The sequence below is a fragment of the Nanorana parkeri genome, unplaced genomic scaffold, assembly GCF_000935625.1.
Source record: "Nanorana parkeri isolate BGI_ZX_2015 unplaced genomic scaffold, ASM93562v1 scaffold166, whole genome shotgun sequence".
In the NCBI taxonomy this organism is placed as follows: Eukaryota; Metazoa; Chordata; class Amphibia; order Anura; family Dicroglossidae; genus Nanorana; species Nanorana parkeri.
In genome coordinates, this window is record NW_017306434.1 from 866,641 (window position 1) to 888,244 (window position 21,604).

The 21,604-nt window shown below is 45.7% G+C and overlaps 1 protein-coding gene across 1 annotated transcript; it reads right to left on the reverse strand.

Moving 5' to 3' along the window:
• Positions 1–16,100: 16,100 nt before the first annotated feature.
• On the reverse strand, positions 16,101–21,180 carry LOC108785512 (zinc finger protein 268-like). Its single transcript, XM_018554596.1, has 2 exons — positions 21,076–21,180; positions 16,101–19,563 (listed from the first exon to the last, which is right to left on the reverse strand). Exons 1-2 carry the CDS (start codon positions 21,164–21,166, stop codon positions 16,115–16,117), a joined length of 3,540 nt encoding a protein of 1,179 aa, XP_018410098.1. The 5' UTR covers positions 21,167–21,180; the 3' UTR covers positions 16,101–16,114.
• Between the last annotated feature and the right edge of the window lie 424 nt (positions 21,181–21,604).

Sequence of the window (21,604 nt, forward strand, 5' to 3'; positions counted from 1 at the left end):
TCTGAAGCAGCATGGGAGTGTGGAGAAGGTATCGAAGGGCGTTCTTCCTACAAGAGAACCTGTCACTTTGCCTACATGGGTAAAGTGACAGATTCTCCTTTTAAAGGGTTAATAAACCCTCAGCGGTTTTTGCCTATATGTATGGCTGGCAAGCAGTAGATATATGCAAAAAGATTTTTGTAAAAAACTTTCAAAGGGTTAAAACTTACCTGTGTCTCTGCCGCGCGCTCCCGTCCGAACAACTGAAAATTCTCGGGCGGCCGCAAAGGATCTTGGGGCGGGCGCATGCGCAGTTCAGATGTTCGGTCGGGAGACGAGGAGAGATACAAGGTAAGTCTATGGAGCAGTATGAACTTGCATGCAGACACCGTGGGACAGGAAGTGCCAGCAAGCCCAGAGGAGTCAGTGTTGGATCGGAGACCCGCACCAGCGCTGAAGGGACATGAAAACCACAGTAAGGAAGAAGATTGGATTAAGAGGCATCATTTAAGGTAAGTCCCTACACTAACATTGGGGGGGGGGGGGAACTTTAGTCTTAAATGTCCCTTTAAGTGGAGTGTGCAGGTACTGGACCTAGAAAGCAATTCTCTCTATACATAGGGTTGGGTCAATACAGACGGCTTTCTCATTCAGTGCATGTTGTGACAGGTTATGTGAATTTTCTGGTTCCCTGATAGCATCCTAGAACTTGGCCTGGAGGCAGTACTACAAGGAGCCAGAAGATAACATATGATTACTCAGAAGCAATCTTTGGCACGTGAATGATGTAGTTAGGACTGTTGTAGGAATGTTCTGCTTCTGGGTAATATCAGACTTCTCACAGAGAGAGAAACTAGAAACTTAGGAGTAAACTTTTGAAGCGACGTACATCCCGGAGCTCAGGAACACAGCAAAGGTTAGATATGTTTCTAAATCCACAACATATCGCGAATAATATCTATGAGATGTAAGAAGATTGTTGATCCAGGGAGTATCCAAACGTCAAGTGATCACATGATAAATAGGAAAGACCAAGAGACATGAGATGCCAATTACCCGGTCCAGCTAATTGTTCGAGTTTATGGACCCGACAGTCTGCAGCAGTACACTTAGACCAGGGGTGCCCACAATGTTTCCTCTGGAGATCTACTTTTCAAATGACGAGCTCAATGAGATCTACCAACGAAAAAACACCTGCATTCAGGGGCGGGAGGGGGCGTGGCGTGCATTGAAGTCAGATCGCACTGGACCGGAACGCAGGCACTATAGTGCCTGCATTCCGGGTGCGGGCGATCGCACTGCGGGTGGCAGGCGCGGCTGCAGTGCCATTGACTTCACGCCGCCTCCCGCCCCTGAACGCAGACTTTGTGGTGTGAACCGGCCCTCTCTTTTGGCTGTCTCCTCTCCCATTTCTATCTGCTGTCTCTTCTCTCACTTTCTCAAGTGTCTTTCTTCTCTCTCTGCTGTCTCTCTTCTTTCTCTGCTATCTTTCTCTCTCTGCTGTCTCTCTTCTTTTTCTCTGCTGTCTCTCTTCTCTTTCTCTGCTGTCTCTTCTTACCTCCACTGCAACAGCATCCCAGGTCTCCTCTCGTGCGCCAGCGTCCCGTCCTCCCGCGGTGCTCGTGTGGCCGACGTTGCACACGGTGAGAGGTGTCCCGCCCCCTCCCGTCTTACACATTCAGCCGCACGAGCACCGCGTGAGGACAGGACACAGGTCAGTGGGCCGATCACGATCTACCAGTGTTTGCTTTGCGATTGACTGGTAGATCACGATGGAACTAACGGGCACCCCTGCCGTAGACGTTCAGATCTTGCCTGCTCCAAACTGCCTTCTAAGATCTATGGACACCAGTGACGATGGTTCAGATACAACTAGTCAAGAGTCGGTTTACTCAAATATTTTTTTTTTTTAATTCTCTTTAGTTAATGCATTGTTAGTAATATCACATGGAGAATTAACCTAACAAGAGCATACTACGGGAGGCTGTTACAAAAGAGCCTAGAAGTGTTACATCAGAATACATCTGGAAGCTTGGCTGAGTGAGACAGGACCATTGAAGTCTCTAAATAGATTTAGTCCTTCGGTGCATTTTTTCCACCCCAACGGCATTAATATAAACGTTTCCAGATTTCAGTTCCTTCCTTTACCACTCATCAATCCTCAATATTCTTAAGGAACAGTTAGTCATCAATAGACAGTGCCATGAGTTCCCTTTTTTTTTTTTCATGGTCGTTGGTTACCCAATGGAAGGTGGTTAAGAGAAATTTCCACTGTGTCATCTCTTACAAAGTGTCTAAACCGTTGCCACCACTTGGGTCTGAGAGAGATTCTGAAGGTTGCCGTTCAAGGGACTCGCAAAGAGGCCACCAGCACTGCGAATATGAGGTCTGTGTGTATTATAAAAATCAGTGTTGGCTTTGTTGAGGAAGAAAACTGCAGTTCCACTTCAAGCACCTGACTGGTTAATCCTGGACTTTACATCATTAATATTATTCCACCTTGGTAGACCAGTTGACTTTGCTGTATTGCAATAGACCTCTTCCGACGAGTCTTTTATGGTCAGTCTCAGTGGCTGACCTCAATAATGACTTTATATGGTATGTCGAATGCAACATCATGGTCTGAATTATGATCAGAAGGGCTGATTTATGCCAACAAGCCTGTGTAGGTGAACCGAGGTAATGTCCTGTTCTGGAAAATTAGGTTTTCGACCTACGTAGTCACAATTCAGAGTCAATGGAAGACCAGGAAGTGAGGAAAGTGTAACAGGTTTTTGTTTTTTTTTTACGAGAAGTAAATAGGCAAAATGGAAAAACACATATACATTATTTTACAAGAGCACGGCCTGCTAGTTTGAGGAGAATGTATACTGAAAGGGTCTCTACGAGGCTAAGATCAGTTTATTGCAGGATACATACAGAATACACTTTTCACCCTGAGGACAGAGATCCGTGTACAGTTACAAATGCGCCTCCTCTTGATGGGAGGCCATCAGTGACTTTGAAAAAGAACTATGACACCGCTTTCACGAAACATGCGTTGTGTTTATTCAGTAAAGCAGGGCAGGAAGCTGTGATCTGTAGTGACCAATCAGATTTCAGCTCAGCGAAGCAAGATCAGTGTGTGTGACGATTGCAAATTAAAAGCTACGGGTTGCACAATGCCCCAGTGAAATAAGCCCAAGCTTTGCACATTGTGGAAAGGACATGGGCATTGTTACGGCAGTAGTTACATTAAGGTCACCTGTCTGCCACCACTTACTTGTGTAACCTACACTCACCGGCCACTTTATTAGGTACAGCTGTTCAATTGCTTGGTAACACAAATTGCTAATCAGCCAATCACATGGCAGTAACTCGATGCATTTAGGCATCTAGACGTGGTGAGGACGACTTGCTGAAGTTCAAACCGAGCATCAGAATGGGGAAGAAAGGGGATTTGAATGACTTTGAACGTGACATGGTTGTTGGTGTCAGACGGCTGGTCTGAGAATTGATCATCTGGGATTTTCACGCACAACCATCTCTCGGGTTTACAGAGAATAGTCCGAAAAAGAAAAAATATCCAGTGAGCGGCAGTTGTGTGGACGGAAATGCCTTGTTGAGGTCAGAGAAGAATGGGCAGACTGGTCCGAGATGATAGAAAGGCAACAGTAACTCAAACAACCACTTGTTACATGCGAGGTATGCAGAATATCATCTCTGAACGCACAACACATCCAACCTTGAATCAGATGGGCTACAGCAGCAGAAGACCACACCGGGTGCCACTCCCATCAGCTAAGAACAGGAAACGAAGGCTACTATTCGCACAGGCTCACCAAAATTGGACAATAGAAGATTGGAAAAACGTTGCCTGGTCTGATGAGTCTCAATTTCAGATGGTAGGGTCAGAATTTGGCATAAACAACATGAAAGCATGGATCCATCCTGCCTTGTATCAATGGTTCAGGCTGGTGGTGGTGGTGTAATGGTGTGGGGGATATTTTCTTGGCACACTTTGGGCCCCTGATCCTATCATGTCTAAATGGACCAAAATCTCTGAGAAATGTTTCCAACACCTTGTTGAATCTATACCACGAAGAATTAAGGCCGTTCTGAAGGCAAGAGGGGGTCCAACCCGCTACTAGCAAGGTGTACCTAATAAAGTGGCCGGTGAGTGTATATTTAGGAGACTGCAGCCGATATATGGGCCACAGAGGTTTACCACTTTCAGGATGCGCCTACCCACAATCAGGCTGTACTAGCGCATTATAAAGCATCAGGTTTGCAAAGAAAGACTCTGTTGTGGTAAAGAGCAGGGCGGTGACCTAGAAACTGATCGACAGAGCTGTAAAAATAGCTAACTAGTGAGATTTCGAAGAAGTAGCCCATTACCCATTCATGAGGGGAGGGGGTTGACATGTGGGGTATATACCTAACAAACGTTTACATGAATGTAGGCTACCAGTACTCCGGTCACAGCTCTGCAAGCATTCCCTATAGATGTTCAGACTTTACAAAGTGATTGTACACACAGACCATCCAGAGGTCCACTTTTGGCCAGGAGGCAGATGAACACCCAAACCCCTCCGGTGCCAGGTAATCACAAGGAAATATGATGATCTACAATTACCCAACAAAGCTATTTCCTTCAGGGTTAGTTTGCTGAGGGACCTGACCCATGCACACAGACATGAGAATAGTCGGCAGATCCAGCCGACGATTCTCATATCTACAACCACCTTCACAAACTATTCACTTACATGTAACAGAAGCAGCCAGTTCATACTTCAGTGGTATCACAAGCTCCTTGTTAACAGACCAAATCCAAATTAGATTCTCTCTCCTGCCATACCGCCCCGGGAGAATGGCTGCTCCAGCCAACAAGCAAAGTTCCTGAAGACCTTCATAAATAGGGCCTAGCTGCTCTCCTTTAGTGGTGCTAGTGGTTCCCGCACACCATTAGGTACCATAATATAGAAAAATATCTGTTTGGAATATGAATGAAACGGAAGCATCCAAGTCTCCATATTCTTACTATCCAACAGTACAGGCAAGAAGAAAATACCATTGTAATAGGTCAATGTACTTAAGAAGGATTTAACCTTCATCTTGTAGCACATTATACCAGACACGTGCTGTGTTAAAGGTTGTGTGTGCATGTATGCTTGCAAATTTGTTACTTTTTTGTATTTCATATCTAGCCTGGCCTTAGTCAGATCCTCAGAATGAGTGGGATGTGATGAAGGTGGTGGCACTGTCAATGGGAAATGATGTAATCCTCACAGGAAGTTCTCTGTAGGACCCCTTTCATTCTTTGCCAGGAACTGGCTAGTAATAGGGCAGTTCTATCCCCATCCTAATCCTCTCTCTTACTCTTTTATCAGTCCCTTGTTTTATTAAATGGAATGAAACCACAGGGCAGGTCTAGGAGGAGCCACATTGCTCTGTACAGGAATGCGCTCTGCTCCTTATCCAAATATAGGAGAGGTGTGGAAAGCCCAGGACTTCTAATCCGTGCAGCCAGCCAAGAGGTCAGAGAGAATTCGAGGCCCTGCTGATATGCCTGCAGAGCAGCTGAGAGACATTCTTGGAAAGCCACCAGACCCAGTTTTGGAGGTGTGTACGCATGAAGTATTTTGAACTGGCAATTGTAGAGTGTTTGCATTAAAAAAAAACTTTAGGTCTCCTTTTAAGTCAGTTCATATATTTTTATAAACGTGCTGCAGCAAAATTTGCTTGCAGTGTGCTAAATGTGTGTTGTGGGATTACTCAATAGTAACAGGAGCAAACTGCAATACTCAGAGCAGCCAATGGAAATAATAGGGATGTACCGATACCAAGTACCATACTCAGTACAAGTACAGATACTTTTCCAGCTCCAAGACTACACTAGAGAAACATTCCAAAGTTAAGAGGCAGCTGCCATTTGGAAGGAGCACACGGAGGTCCCGGGATTTGTACATCTCTGTTTTAATCTATGATTTTGTTTTTATAAATAAAGGGATGCACAGATACCAGTTTTGCGAGTACAAGTACTGATACTCGCCCAAGTACTCACAGACACAAGTACTGATACATTTTTGTTTATTGTCATGTGACAGTTTTCCTTAAACAATCCAGACTAATGATTTCAGGACAGTGGTGGAGCGCCAGAGCCCGGTCCCAGCTGCCACCGCTGCAACCCTGGGAGTTCTCATGAAAATACCAAGTATCGGCACTGGTATCTGAACTGGTATCTGGACATCCCTAGAAAATAGAATATATATTCTACAAGTTTGGCTTCAGTATCTGGTTGTATGGACTTTGTTTCTTGCTCTGCTTATTGATTTAGCCCATTTAGCCCAAAGTTGATACCACATGTCCTCAAGGTATATTGTCATGTGACAGTTTTCCTTAAACAATCCAGACTAATGATTTCAGGACAGTGGTGGAGCGCCAGAGCCCGGTCCCAGCTGCCACCGCTGCAACCCTGGGAGTTCTCATGAAAATACCAAGTATCGGCACTGGTATCTGAACTGGTATCTGGACATCCCTAGAAAATAGAATATATATTCTACAAGTTTGGCTTCAGTATCTGGTTGTATGGACTTTGTTTCTTGCTCTGCTTATTGATTTAGCCCATTTAGCCCAAAGTTGATACCACATGTCCTCAAGGTAAGCACTATAGTCTGATAGAGAACGCTGGGACTCACAAGTTTCTTTGAAGATGGAACTGTACTTGACATGGCTACCAGGGAGAAACAATGGTACAGCCTACCAGAGTAACACAGACTGTAATACCTCTCCCCCAGAAACATCACTAAGTGCTCCATAGTATTCTAAACTGTTATAAAGTGAACCAAAGTCTTTTTTCGTAAGGTGTTCAAACATCCACTCATGTACACAAGGGACCTCAAAAAATAGAGCTGTATGCTTGATTGGATGTTCGAAGTGAAGACAGGTCAATGATCTCCTCGGACACACTGCCAGCTGGTTCTCCCAGCTTCTCAATCCTGGACTCTAGGAAGCTCTACATGTAGCTGTCCTGGTCTCACTGATGGCCAACCAATTAGAGACTCCTTCTGTCACAGTCACAAAGAACCTGGAGCACTGAAAATGAGAGGTATGCTGATATAGACCAATGCTGGGTATCTAATCCCCCAACCCAAAATACCTTTTTGAATCTCAAAAAGGTCACCTCAAGGGACACACAATTTCTCTTTTCCTATTTGTGATTATTCCTTTTTATCTGGTACTAGTATGTGTTGGTCTCTGGTTGCACCATCTATGTAACCTGTGTGCGCTGTGTGTAGGGTCAGGTAAGGTATCCTGCTGAAGAAAAAACAACTTGTGTAATAAAAATAAATGTGACTTTACTCAAACCCTCCCTACTCTATCCTCATTCTTCTCAGGACACACCCAGTACACCAAGCCTATTGATTCATGCTCAAATTCTATTCCACCTCGTGTTTCCACCATCAAACTAAATACCTTCGTTTCACCTGGACAGAGAATATTTCTGGGGCAATTCACACTTCAGTAGATCAGACTCATGTTTCCTGACATCAATATGGCAGCATACGAATAGGGGGAGCAATATTACCCATCCTTATGCTGCCATGTATTGGCATCAGGAAAGGAAAATTACCGATAGGTAGGTATACAAATTTCCATTTTCCTGACACCAACATTGCAGCATACCAATGGGTATTGCTCCGCCCATTCATATGCTGCCATGTATTGGCGTCAGGAAAGGAAAATGGCCGATAGGTAGGTATACAAATTTCCATTTTCCTGACACCAACATTGCAGCATACCAATGGGTATTGCTCCGCCCATTCATATGCTGCCGTGTATTGGTGTCAGGAAAGAAAATGGCTGATCGGTAACTATACAATTTTCCGTTTTACTTCACCTCTCTTCAAACTTTGGTTGATCCAACCCCATATGTGCTCTTAGCATGTTATTCGTTCAGGTATGTAGCTGGACGTTTCCAAAAACCTTGCCTTTTTGAAGGACCCCAATCAACTGAACTAGAGGACAAAGGAGCAAATCAACACACCTAAAATGCAGCACTTAGAACTTTCACTTCCAAAGCACACAACTGAATGCTAGGAATGGAACGGATCAAGAAAGGATCTTCTTCATAAAAGAATTTCACCTTCGCTGCAAAATGCATTGGAACACGTGTGCTGGGAAGGAGCCGTTATTGAGCCCCTGTATTTCCTAGTCTTCATTGTGGGGGACATTTATAAAATGCATGCAGCTGACAAACTTGCAACCACTGTGGGTGAGATCCACGAAGACCTGAGATCATCTATCCAAATATATGGAATTTGCAATCTTTTGAACATCATTTCAGCAACACAGTATCTCATGTGATGTATGCCCATCTGAGGTAAATACTACAAGACTTGCATATAATCTAAATCTTCCCCAGGGGGATGCTTTAACGGGACCCTGACCATTCAACCAACTCTCTAAGGCTGGCCATACAACAATCAATTTTTTGTTCAACTCGCCGACTGAACAAAAAAATTTGACGCGATTCCTCCATCAACACAAACACCATTGTATTCTGATAGGTGTCGCCGGCACCTGTCAGAATACCCGATCAGAGAGGGCAGCTCATTGGCTGCACGCTCTGATCATACGAAGATTTTCCAGCCGCCTCCTTCGATCAGCTGATCGAGGGATGGCGGCTGAAAGAGGGCCGACAGCCCCACTGTGTGAATTTCAGCCGGTGGATGGGCACCTTTAGCCAGTCTTCCTCAAACCTGTTCACTTTGGATGAACCCTTGAGATGATTTTTAGGTCTTAGGGAACCCCTACATAAAAATGATCATATCAAGAGACCTCACAAATGCTCTGTTGGCTCTGAATGGGCTCAAATTCCCATAGATAACCTCCAAAATCTTGTGGAGTGGCATCCCAGATAATTAAAGGCTGTTAAAGCCACAGACGGGGGTCAACTTCACATTAGTCCCAATGGCTTTGGAATGGGATGTCTATCAAGGTCATATACACCGATCATCCATAACGTTATTACCACTGAGAGGTGATAGATTGACATTGATTTTCTTGTTTCAATGGCACCTGGATGTGGGTGGGATATATTAAGCAGCAAGTAAACATTTTGTCCCTGAAGATGTGTTGCGACGCAGAAAAAAAATGGACAAGTGTAAGGATCTGAGCGACTTTGACAAGGGCCAAATTGTGATGTCTAGACGACTGGGAAAGAACAACTCCAGAAATGTAGCTCTTGTGGGATGTTCCCGGTCTGCGGTGTTCAGCATTTGCTAAAATAGATCCAAGGATGGAAAACCGGTGAATTGGTGACAGGGTCATGGGTGGCCAAGCCTCATTGACGCACATGGGGAGTGAAGACTGGCCTGTGTAGTCCGATCCATTAGAAGAGCTACTGTAGCTCAAATGGTTTGTTGCCAAATACCACAGACTACCTTCAGAGGTCTCGTGGAGTCCATGCCTCAATGGGCCAGGGCTGTTTTGGCGGCAATGAGAGCAAATACGGAGCGCCCGATCTATGTGAAGGATCGCTTTATTATGTATTATAATCCTTCACATAAATCGGGCACTCTGTGCTTTTGCTCTCAGATATGTCTAAAGGCTCCCTGGTCCTTGAGGAGCAGCCCTCTATGTGATTGGTGTTTTGTTTTGGCAAGGAGAAGTGGATTGAATTTTTTTACTGGGCATAATGTTATGGCTGATCGGTGTAGGTCTTGGTCAGGTGTTCAAAAACTTGTGGCCAAGTAGTGTACCAAAGCACGCCAGAAGCCCCTTTGACACTTTTAATGAGAAACTTTTTGTCCTAAATACGTAAAAATATATAAATCTTGCTTTTTAAGAAAGCTTTTTCAGCATTAACGTAGATAAAAGTGGGAACAATACACAATACTGCGTCAATCCTGTGGTGCAAATAGCGCTTCATACACACACTGATTCTTATACTATAATACCGCCATTTGTCAGAAACTAATACATTGCCAACACAACCGGTTTAAAAATATTTGAGCTCTTTCCATCTATAATAGTTTTCACGACTTTTTCTGTCTAAGGCCTAATTCGCACAGCATGAAGTCGGGCCGTACAGATCCGTGCGGCGTGCTCGGCCATATCGGGCCGTTCCCGGGAGGGACAGGTGCTGCGTGTGATTGTGCGCAGCAGCCTATTCTTACCTAAAGGAAGTCACGGCCGCACGCTGTCATACGCTCACCCGAACTGCACATCTGCGTGGGTCCGGGTGTCCGTGCTTGGACGCAGACAGGATCCATCCTGTCAGCGTACGAGTACAGACACCCGGACCCACACGGATGTACAGCTCGGGTGAGCGTACGGCTGCGTCCTCCCATAGAGAAGAACAGGCTGCTGCGTACAATCACACGCAGCACCTGTCCCTCCCGGGAAACATCCGATGTCTGCGTCCGAGTGCGGACACCCGGACCCACACGCATGTACAGCTCGGGGGTGTGTACGGCTGCGTCCTCCCATAGAGAAGAACAGGCTGCTGCGTGCAATCACATGCAGCACCTTTTCCCTCCCGGAAACGGCCCGATATGGCCGAGCACGCCGCGCGGATCTGTACGGCCAGACTCTACGCTGTGTGAATGAGGCCTTAATGTAAAAAATTTTCGTCAGTTGGAATTCTGTCTAATATTTTTATCTACCCGCAGCTTTTCCGCTAACATTTCTTTGGCCATGTGACCACGCGTTACGTTTTCCCTTTCCTTCTGCACTGCTTCATTTATCCCGCACTCCTGATGGTTACATAATTAATTCTGGGACCTAACGCTAAGCATGAAAACTTCTGCCAAGACATTGCTGCTTTGGGGAAAGGATAGGAGGGGCTTTGCAAACAACCAGAATCCTATAGAGTAAAATGATTATGGAATTCACTAGACGGGTAGGATAAAAAGGAGTCTACAAGTGATTCTTACTTTTAAACAGACACGATACATGAAATATCAGCTCTATCTTATTATTATCACTTCAAATCTAGATACAAAGAAATGCGCAGACGCTGTGCACAGTGTAGGCACGTCATTATACACTTCATTTTCTAAACAATGGGGAACCAATACTACAGGTGCACTTTCCTCAACCCCTTTACAACAAGAGATATTTTGTGCCTCCATGGCCAGTCATAGTGGTCAGAAGGATTTCATAAAGTCCAACTCCGGTCTACACGTTTTATCTAGTTTTGGATAAAGCAAGGAAGGGTTAAAGCTTAAAGGAGAACTATGAGGTGAGTGCTTTTCCCTCACCTCATAGTTCTAGCCGACAAAGTATACCGGTATACTGAGCTTAGGGTGACGGGAGGACGCTAGTTTGTGTCCTCCCGTTACCCTAAGGAGAACTATGGGGAAAAACACTGACCCCATAGTTCTCCTTTAACTGTGGTCGTCCCTTCAACTTTGCAGATTAAAACTAACACATTTTTAGTAAAGTGGAGAACGGTTAGAACTTCTGACAATGTTTTTATTCCTGTCTGTGCCTTCCTGCCCCAGTGCCATCCTCTCTTCCCGTTTCCTGCCCTGGTATCTTAGGGACAGGAAGTGAGGAATAATCTCCCCAAGGAGGTCAAAGTCTTAGCTCAGCAGTTTCTAATTAGGAAGCAGAATGACATCACTGAGAGCGTCTTCTAGTGGCTCATCTACAAATCTCTACATTTATAGTGGTGTCTGCTGCAGGGGCAGGAAGTGATAGAAAGTCTCCCCAATGGGATCACAGGCAGGAATATAAAAACCCAAAAAATACTTCAATTCTAACTTGCTACATCCAAAACTTTCACAAATTGGCTGGCGCTTTAGGGTACTTCTCAAGACAAAAAAAATTACATCGGCTTTTGGCGAGTTATCTTTGAAGGTGCAGGTTCCTGGGCTGGCACCGCTAGTAGCAAGTCACCGACCGAGAACAAGTATGTGCACATCAGGTTTCCTGTCACCACACTATGTGCATGTGTTTTCTTGGCCAGTGACTCATGAAGTAAGAAGGTATGACAGCCCCAAAGTCTCCACCTGAGAAAGCAGCTCAGCAATGGCAGCTTCCTTATTTCCAATAGGCTCCCTTTAACAAGTGAAACAAATGGCAAACGCACTCATTAATGCACAACTAGCTTTAAAGTAAGGTGCCCGTGGAATGCTTTACGTAGTACAAAAGCAAACATTTCCCAGCACACTTACCAGCTAGCAGCAATGTAGCCGGGTCTCTCATTAGATCCCTTGGCAGTACAGGGCAGTGAGAAATGCCATCTTATGGCAACGCTACTTCATCTACTAGTTACTGCAAACTGAGAGTGATCACAAGCTGGGAGCCAATACGTCTGGCTCTCGGTCTTCTCGTTATCATCTTGGCCCATAGACGTGAGATGTTGGCTGACGACAGCTGTCTCACCATCATCCTTCCAACACGCATGGTCACTTTGGCCTAACCTTTAAACCCCAGGCCCTCACGTTATATGGCGGAGAACAGAAATCAGTCGGGACAATCCATTTCAGAAGATTGATTTGTCCTTCTGAGATCAGGTGGCCATGGGGTGTTCCCCAAGAAAACCATAATGGATCAGATCGGCTGACAAGAATCTCATGCCTATGGGTATCCTTAGTAACAGCCTGGTTAGCTAAATATAAGCAGACATGTAGGGATGCAGATACCAAGGTCTCATACTCGGTCCAAGTACATGTACAGATACTTTTCCAGCTCCAAGACTAGACTAGAGAAAAACTCAAAAGTTAGGAGGCAGCTGTCATGTGTAAGGAGCACACGGAGCTCCCGGGATTTGTACATCTCTGTTTTAATGTACGATTTGTTTTATATACATATATTACGGATGCACCGATACCAGTTTTTCCAGACCAAGTACAAGTACCGATACCTGTCCAAGTCCCCACAGATACCAAGTACTGATACATTTTTGTTTAGTGTCATGTGACAGCGTTTCTAAAACAACAGACAAATTACAGATTTCAGGTCAGTGGTGGAGTGTCAAAGGTCCAGTCGCAGCAGCAACCCTGGTAGTTTTCATGAAAATGCCAAGTATCGGCACTAGGGATGCTCCGATACCAGTATTTCGGTATCGAGTACCGATATTCTTTTTTTCGGTACTCGCCGTTACCGAATACCAGAAGTCCCATTCAGGAAGCCAGGCGGTGTGTAATGACTCGCCACCTGGCTTCCTGATAAGCCGGGCTGCGTGTAAAGACTCGCCACCTGGCTTCCCGATTAGCAGGGAAGCCATCCCCATGGTTCTCCTCACTAGGTGACGAGAAAGCATGGAGCCGGCTTTCTGGCCAATCAGGAAGCCGGGTGCTGTGTAATGACGCGGCACCCGGCTTCCTGATTCGCAGGGAAGCCGGCTCCATGCTCCCTCATCATGAGGGAAAAGGGGAAGCATGAAGCCGGTTTCCCGACCAATCAGAAAGCCGGGCACCGCATCATTACATGGCGCCTGGCTTTCTGTTTGGCCTGCTTCCGGCCAATCAGGAAGCCGGGCAGCGTGTAATGGCACGCTGCCTGGCTTCCTGATCCTGGAAGCTCAAGTATCAGGCTAGGCATCGGAGCATTTGGGCGCCCAAATACTCGGCATCGGCACGGATACTAATATCAGTATCGGTGCATCCCTAATTGGCACTGGTATCTGTGCATCCCTACAAACATGTGTATGAACGCATGCATGGAAGCAGTTTTTTAAAGGAGAACTTAGGGCACAAAAAAGAACCCGCCAGGAACCTGACATGTTGTTAGGTAAGAAAATGTGTTTTTCTTTTTTGAATGTAAGCTTATTTTTGTAAATTGTGAGCAAAGAGCCTTTGCTGAGCATTTCAATGTAGTTCCCGGCAAGGGAAGGTACATTTACAACCTGGCACTTGCTAGATGAGGGGAGAGACCAACGTTGGGTTGAAGAGTGAAAAAAGACACAATGTTATCTGAGATCGGGTGCGTTGCCTGCTACAGGCTCAAAACTTTTTGAAAAACTCAAATACATATTTACAGCTGAATGTCCTATATGGCCTCGTTCAAATGCAAATGTAGATCTATAGTATCGGAAGGCCTTGGTCTACCCTTAGCGGTAAGTTGTGAAGGCAATGGGAGAGGTTAAAAAGACAGAGCTGCCGCTTCATCCCTACCAATGCTAAACAGAAGGTAACAAATGCACACAAATTAATAAATAGTTATATGGTCATTAGCATAAACAAACACAGAGTATTATAAAAATAAATACCACTTTAAAGTCATTTTTCAGTCTATAGACTCAATAGAACAGTTGACGTTAGGAGTTACAGAAACTGTTGCCGAAGATCAAAGAAATCTTCCAAGTTTGGCTAAAACTGGACCCCTGCGCAAAGGCCACACCATACAGAGAAGTCTTTGCTTCTCACACGGGCCCGCTTTTTCCTGCATTAGAACCCACGCTCTTGGATTACGCCTAACGCACCACATGCAGACAATGCCTCACACTACAGCCAAACCATACCGATATCTGTGACCTCTCCGACCACTCTGAGATAAGGATCGCTGCTATTATCTACGAGGTTGGTGCAAGGATGTGGATCTCTCCAGTATAATGTACAGACTCATTTTTAAAGTGGAGAATCCCTTTAAACCTTTGGGCGCCTCCGTAACAAAGAAGCAGATATACTGAGGCGTGAGGCAATTGTTCATCGATCCAGCGCCAAGTCTAAAGGATTAGGAACTGACATCATTTCCTTGTTCCACGGATCACTGGTAGTCTGGCTGCATCCTCAACACTGTTGGGGCAGCATACAAAATGGCTGCCAAATGGAGGACAAGCCCTACATACACTTTCAACGGCCATCCAAGTGCTTTTTGTTCCATTCTATGCAGACATTCCTTTAGGCAAGAGCTTTAAAATCACCAAAGTGCTTCCCATTTCACAACACCATTTTAGACTCTATGGACATCAAACCCATCATGGAATCCATTAAAAAAAGAGATCAAACCACTATTTTAGTTTCTGGGTGGAACATAAAGACAGAGGTAAAGATACTTAACCTCCATGCCCCAATTTCTCAGCGACAGTGTGCTGAAGTTGCCCCCATGATCGGCTAGTGTCAGTGCTACAGCCTCCTGCAGCTGTAAGAGTGTTTCAAGCCCTTTGAAATCAGTGGGCTCAATACTAGGGATGCACCGATACCGATACTAGTATCGGTGCCAAGTACTCGTACTCGCCCAAATGCTCCGATGCCTAGCCCGATACTTCCTGTATCAGGAAGCTGGACAGCACGTCATTACACGCTGCCCGGCTTCCTAATTGGCCGTGAAGCCGGCTCCATCGTCACTTTTGATGAGAGAGCATCGAGCCGGCTTCCTGGCTAATCAGGAAGCCGGGCACCGCGTCATTACACGGCACCTGGCTTCCTGATTGGCCAGAAAGCCGGTTCCATGCTTCCGCGTCACAGTGACAGCTTCCCTGCTAATCAGGAAGCAGGATGGCGAGTCTTTACACACCGCCCGGCTAATCAGGAAGCCAGGTGGCGAGTCATTACACGCCGCCTGGCTTCCTTAATGAACTTCCGGCATCGGTATCAGCGAGTACCTTAAAAAAAATATCGGCACTCGTACTCGATACTGAAATACAGGTATCGGTGCATCTCTACTCAATACACTATCATGTAACCGGCATCTGTGGGAAAAAGTATCAGCTGATCATTGGTGAGGCCTCAGTTTGCTGTAGCTGAGGAACGATATAGCAGAGACATTGCTCCGCATACTTCCGGTCATTGTTAATGTGCACTCAAAACCTAAAAAAAATGGTTTTGGGTTGAGCTCTTGCTCAGCTTATCTGCATAACCGGGGGCCACAAACTATTCGTGGCAACAGATTTGAGAAAAACAAAATTAAGAACAGGTGGCCCTCTACAGTTCTTGTATTGGGCCACCTCTTTTCAGAAAATTCTTACTCTTTCTACAGTAATATTGTCCAATACCATTGTAATATAACACACATATAGCCTATGTTGGCTACCAGTGATGTCAACCAGATTGTTCAGTGACTACCTGAAAAGCACAACGCTCTTTTCCTAAGGTAGCATCTTCGAAAACACAATTTTGGAAGGTCTACTACTGGTCAAGTATTGCTCTTTTGCCACGTTGTTCAGCCTACCATATTCGTGGCAGATTTTTTTGCTTTGTCACTACTTATCCTGCTGTGTGTAGACAGCATTTCTCTCAGGCTCTGTACCTGGGCTGCGAGCATCCATTAACTCGTGGTTTGGTCTCCAGCAGAACTGCACTCCGTGGTGAGAAGCGCTAACCTTGGAGTGCTGCTTCTTGTGGACAGAAAGGTAACCCTGATGGAGGAAGCTGTCTCCACATTCCAAGCAGCTGTACAAAGGCTGCAGGTCATGTGACTTCTGGTGAGCGACCAGATTAGACATGAGGTTATAGCGCCTGGGGCATTCGGTGCACTTGTATGTACGCTTGCCGCGGGGTATGACTCCTTTTTCCCTTGCTGTGTCGGTCGATTCAGTCTTACGGGGTCGGCCTCTTGCCCTGGGCACGGCATACTCTGCGGTTTGACTATCATCAATGGCAATGCCTTGCCCTATGTGACTTTTTAAATGGTACAAAAGGTTTGACTGCTGGCGGAACCGCTTGCCGCAGCACTGGCATGAATAGGGCATTTCTCCAGTATGAGTACGCAAGTGGATCATTAGGCTGGTACGCTGACTGAACTGGCGGTTGCACTCATGGCAGTGGTACGTACGCTCTCCGGAATGGATCCTCTGGTGAACTAAGAGATTTGATTGGTGAGTGAATGTTTTGTCGCAAGCAGGACAGTGGTACTCGGCTTTTCCAACCTCCAGTAAGGTGGTATCATTTTTAGGACTAGCTTCCAAATGCACCCAGGTAGGTGGAGGCCCAGGGGAAGCCTCCATGTTGGAGCTCATACTAGCCTCGACCGCCGGCTCTAGCCTAGGAATTATTGGTGAACTTGGCATGTTCTCTGGTGTGCAATTGAGCTGCCCTTGAACCGTGTTTGTCTTTATATGATAAAGTAGATTAGACTGCTGCCGGAAACGTCTCCGGCACTGAAGGCAAGAGTATGGCATCTCCCCCGTATGAGTTCTTAAATGTACCATCAGGCTGGTGCGCTGGCTAAAGTGCTTGCCGCATTCCAGGCAACGGTAAGTTTTATCTCCTGAGTGGATGCGCTCGTGGACCAAAAGGTTGGATTTGTGGTTAAATGTTTTAAAGCAGCTGCTGCACTTGTATGTCCTTTCTGCTGATGTTGGTGAGTCACTGGGGTCTAGATTGTTAGCTATACAGTCCGTACTAGATGGTATATCACCTAGCTGAATGGTTTGAGGTGCCTCGTAGAGCTGACCGTTGTGATGCATGGGGCTTCCATCGAAAGGAAGGAAACTTAAACGAGGCTGGGCCATGCCTGAAGACTGAAGCAAGCCTACAGCCTGAACATGTTTTCCATTTGGATGTTCTTTATTTAAGATTTTCCTTGGACGAGGTATAAGATCGTCTCCGAGAACATCTTCGTGGTTCTTGAGGTGCTGAATCAAATTCGACTGCTGTCGAAATCTCTTCTCGCAGAGCCAACACTGAAAAGGCTTCTCCCCGGTATGAATACGCAAGTGAACGATTAAATTTGATTTGTTGTTGAAATAACGAGGGCACTTCCAACACTTGTGTATGGATTTCGCACCCAAGAATGCTCCCATCTGACCATGGCCCTGCCCTAGCAAGCTTATTTTTCTTGGTCTTCCTCTTCCTAGAACATGGTAAGGCCCTTTAACAGATGTTCCCTCTGAACTGTGACTCGCGACTCTCTGGAAACCAGAGCTATGACCTGGCTGAGGAATAAGGTTAGATTCTAGACTGTTCAGTGTCCCCACGGCACTGTTGCCCTCTGTTCGGGGTGATAGCTTGAATGGTTGCAGTGGGTAACCTTCGTGTTCTTGGCGAGATAACAGCAAGTTTTCAGTGTATGTATGTGGAAGGCCCCTATTAATGGGACACGGGACCTGTATTTCTCTACGATGCATGACAGTGCTAGGTTGGTCCACATGAAGCTTTTGGTGCAGCAGAAGGCTGTGCGAACTTGGGAACCATTTTGCACATTGAGTACACTGAAAGGCTCTAACTTGGCTTTCTTCAATTCTCCCTCCACCACTATTTAATAATTGGGGATTCTCTCGCTCTACATACTGTCCAGATGGCCCTATTAGCTGCCCGGAGAGCTTCTGTTCATGCTCTGCAGAGGGGTCCTCTTTAGGTTCAATTGGCATTACATGACTTTTCATATGGTAGAGGAGGTTCGACTGTTGGCGAAAACTCTTTCCACACTGTACACACGAGTAAGGCATTTCTCCTGTATGGCCCCGGAGATGGACCATCAAGCTGGTCCGTCTGGTGAAATGTTTGCCACATTCTTGGCAGCGGTAAGATCGGTCTCCTGTGTGGATGCGTTGGTGGACCATGAGATTGGACTGATGCGTAAATCGTTTGAAGCAATGCCCGCAAACATAAGGTCTTTTACAGGAGCCAGGATCTTCTCCTTTATCTCCCTTAATAAAGGGAACTTTGCTGCCCCATACTTCGCTGCTACTGTCGTCCGCTTCAGATATCAGATACATGAATGGAATACCGGGAGCTGTGTTCTCTTCACTCCACTCAGCTCCATCAACGTCTTCAGATCTCTGATGACTCTTCATGTGGTGGGTGAGATTGGACTGTTGTCGAAAGCTTCTGTTACACTTGTTACAAGGAAATGGCGCCTCCCCTGTGTGGGTACGTAAGTGGACAGTTAGACTTGTACGCTGGTTAAACTTTCTCCTGCATACGTGACAAGAAAATGGTTTCTCACCAGTATGTATACGCAAGTGTGTGACCAGCGAGGACTGCTTGCAGAACGTTTTATCGCACACTATGCAGCGGTATCTCCTCCACTCCAACACGGGCTGTTGTTGCTGTTGAGCATCAGGGCGGGAAACTTCATTTCCGATGCCCTGGAACTTCTCCTGATTATGGGTTTCTTGGTGTTGCAGAAGTTCAGAAAGGTCCTGAAAAACAAAATTGCAGAAGGAGCACTGAAAGAGACCCCAGAACCTCTGGTTTGGCTGTTCTGCTGGTTCGTTATCTTTTCTTCTACTTGTCTCCATAGTCTTGCTTTGATGGCCAACGTTGGACCATCCGTGAGGCCTGGAAGCTACCACCTCGCCTTTTTCAGGTTTACCAAAATTGCTTGGCATTGGAGAAACCCCATGAAGAACCAATGGTGCGCTAACATCCTCCCCTGTTCCAGTAATCTTTGCACCTTGCGCTGCTTGCTCCACAATGTCCTCTTCTCTGCTTCTTGTCTTCTCCAAGAGAGGCAGGGATGCCGGTGAGCTTGGTTCAGCCGGGAAACTATATTCCACCGAACCACTGTCTGTCTGGCATACCGGCTCACTGGAAACGATTGGATGGACTGTTTTCTCCCGCCAATGGTTGTCTTGGTCATCAATTTCATTCACAATAAGTGTGGTTTGTGTGTTTTGTGACGTGGATTGGTCTTCGGGTATCTTTCCAACAAGCGGAGCAAACGACCTCGGTTCTTCTGTTCTTCCGCTAGGCCAACATTCTGAAACTATATAAGAAAAAATAGTTATAAGTGAACATTTCTTGTTATTTACATGAAAGCAGATAATACAACATTAACCCCTTAAGTACCAAGGCATTTTTTGTTTCAATTTTATAATCCAAATTTTTGGACTGAAAATTACTTCAAACCCCCAAACATTATATATTTTCTGAAAGCCAAGACCAGATCCTGTAAAATACAATGGTGGCAGTTACAACTTTTTATGTTGCACGATAAAAGCGCAACTTATTATTAAGCGCAAACATTTAGTGAAACATGCACTTAAGTTACATTTAGTGCCCCAAAACACTATATAAAGCCCTTTTTTGGGTAAAATATAAAAGATGAGGTTACAACAACGATTAAATAGATACCCAACATGCCCAGGTTAAAAATTGTGTGCGTCCATGAAACTGCAACAAAATTCAGCACCCCCAAAAAGTCCATACACGACGCTTTAAAACCCCCCACAGGTCATCAGTTCAGTGATACGTGTAAATTTTGACCCTAGAATTACTTCTCTTACTCTGGTGTGTGCGGCGACACCCAACCTGTGTAGCGCAATCGTCGTTTTCATACGTAGGCGCACTCAACCGTTACATTCATTTTATTTAATATTTTTTTAAACGTAAGACCCCTAATGTCACCTGGAGACCCCCAAAGAAACTGATGAAGCAGAGATCTGCTTCACCAGCTTCTTCTCTGGCTTTAGCAGCCAGAGAAATGAGAGCTGAATGCGGAAGTAATGTATTACACATCACTTCCGCATTCAGACGTCGGAGGGAGATCAGCAAGGACGAAGATGCTGATCTCCCTCCCATCTTCCTCCTGACACCCTCCCGAGCCGGTCCCGGGCTGCAGATGGGGCATTGAAGGTGAGGGTGCAGGAGGGGGGGACACAGCGGGACGGATGCACCCCGGGAGGGTATAGAGCCGCCGATCACTTGTATGTGAAACACCGGTAGCGGCTGTTTACAGTGGACAGTTTTTTTCTGCCCGTGCCGACGCGCGCGCCCACCTAGCTAGGGGGCGCGCACGAGCAGAAAAAAAATGGGAGTTTGCCGTCCGTTTTTTTTTACAACAGGCGGATGGCAAGCAGTGAAGGACCCATGACGGAATAATACCCTCATGGGTCGTTAAGGGGTTAAAGATTAAACTCAAAAAGTTTTGCATTGTCAACAAGAAAAGCTGGAAAACCTCTACAATAATGCAAAGCTGAGCGCTCCATCCTATCCTTTCTTCATGAGATGTGAAGGACCAGGAACATCTCCATTTACATGGAGAGTCTCCAATTCTAATAGTCAGTTGCTCATTATTGCCCTCTAGGGGGGTCAAACACAACCCAAATGTCAAAAGCCGCGCTCAATTTCGTATCACCGCTGCTGGATATTGTATTTTTGTTATGGACAATTTAAGAACACAAAAATAAACACCAATCCGTGATGAGTTTAATACAAGATTACAGATAAACATAGGAAACACAGGACATCTTTACAACTTTGTAAGAGAAATCCTTACTTTCCACGCGGCTTGCTCTGGCTTGATTGTTTTCCTGCCCAAACGGCTCGTCTACATTTTCCATTATCGATAAAACGTCCGGTTTAGACATCGGGAAACCTGAGGGACAGAGAACACAAGTTGGGAACTATCCCTTAAGGGAGTATTGTATCTTCTCTATTGGTCCTTCAGCAAGGTAGTTGTTTTTGCCCTGTAGCCAAACTCCGGCCCTCCAGCTGTGGTGACACTACAAATCCCAGGATGCATCTCTCTCCGGGAGTCATGTATGTGGCTGTGAGAATCTTGCAATGCCTCATGGGATTTGTAGTTCCACTACAGCTGGAGGGCAGGAGTTTGGCTATCCCCTGATCTATACAGATGACAATCAATAGCGCGTCAGGTCTGGAATGATAGTAAATAATAGCCAGGTATCTTTGCACCCCCCAAATCCACCCAAAAACAAGATCGGGTCAAGTAGATCTAAACCCAAATTGGATCAGATTTAGTTTGCTAACGTACTTTGTATTATAAGCCGGTGTCATGTATTTTT

Coding starts and splice junctions, on each gene's coding strand:
- LOC108785512 (XM_018554596.1), bottom strand. CDS start 21,166: ATGTCTAAACCGGACGTTTTATCGATAATGGAAAATGTAGACGAGCCG. Junction 19,564..21,075: donor CAGAGCAAGCCGCGTGGAAA/GTAAGGATTTCT, acceptor TTTCTTATATAG/TTTCAGAATGTTGGCCTAGC.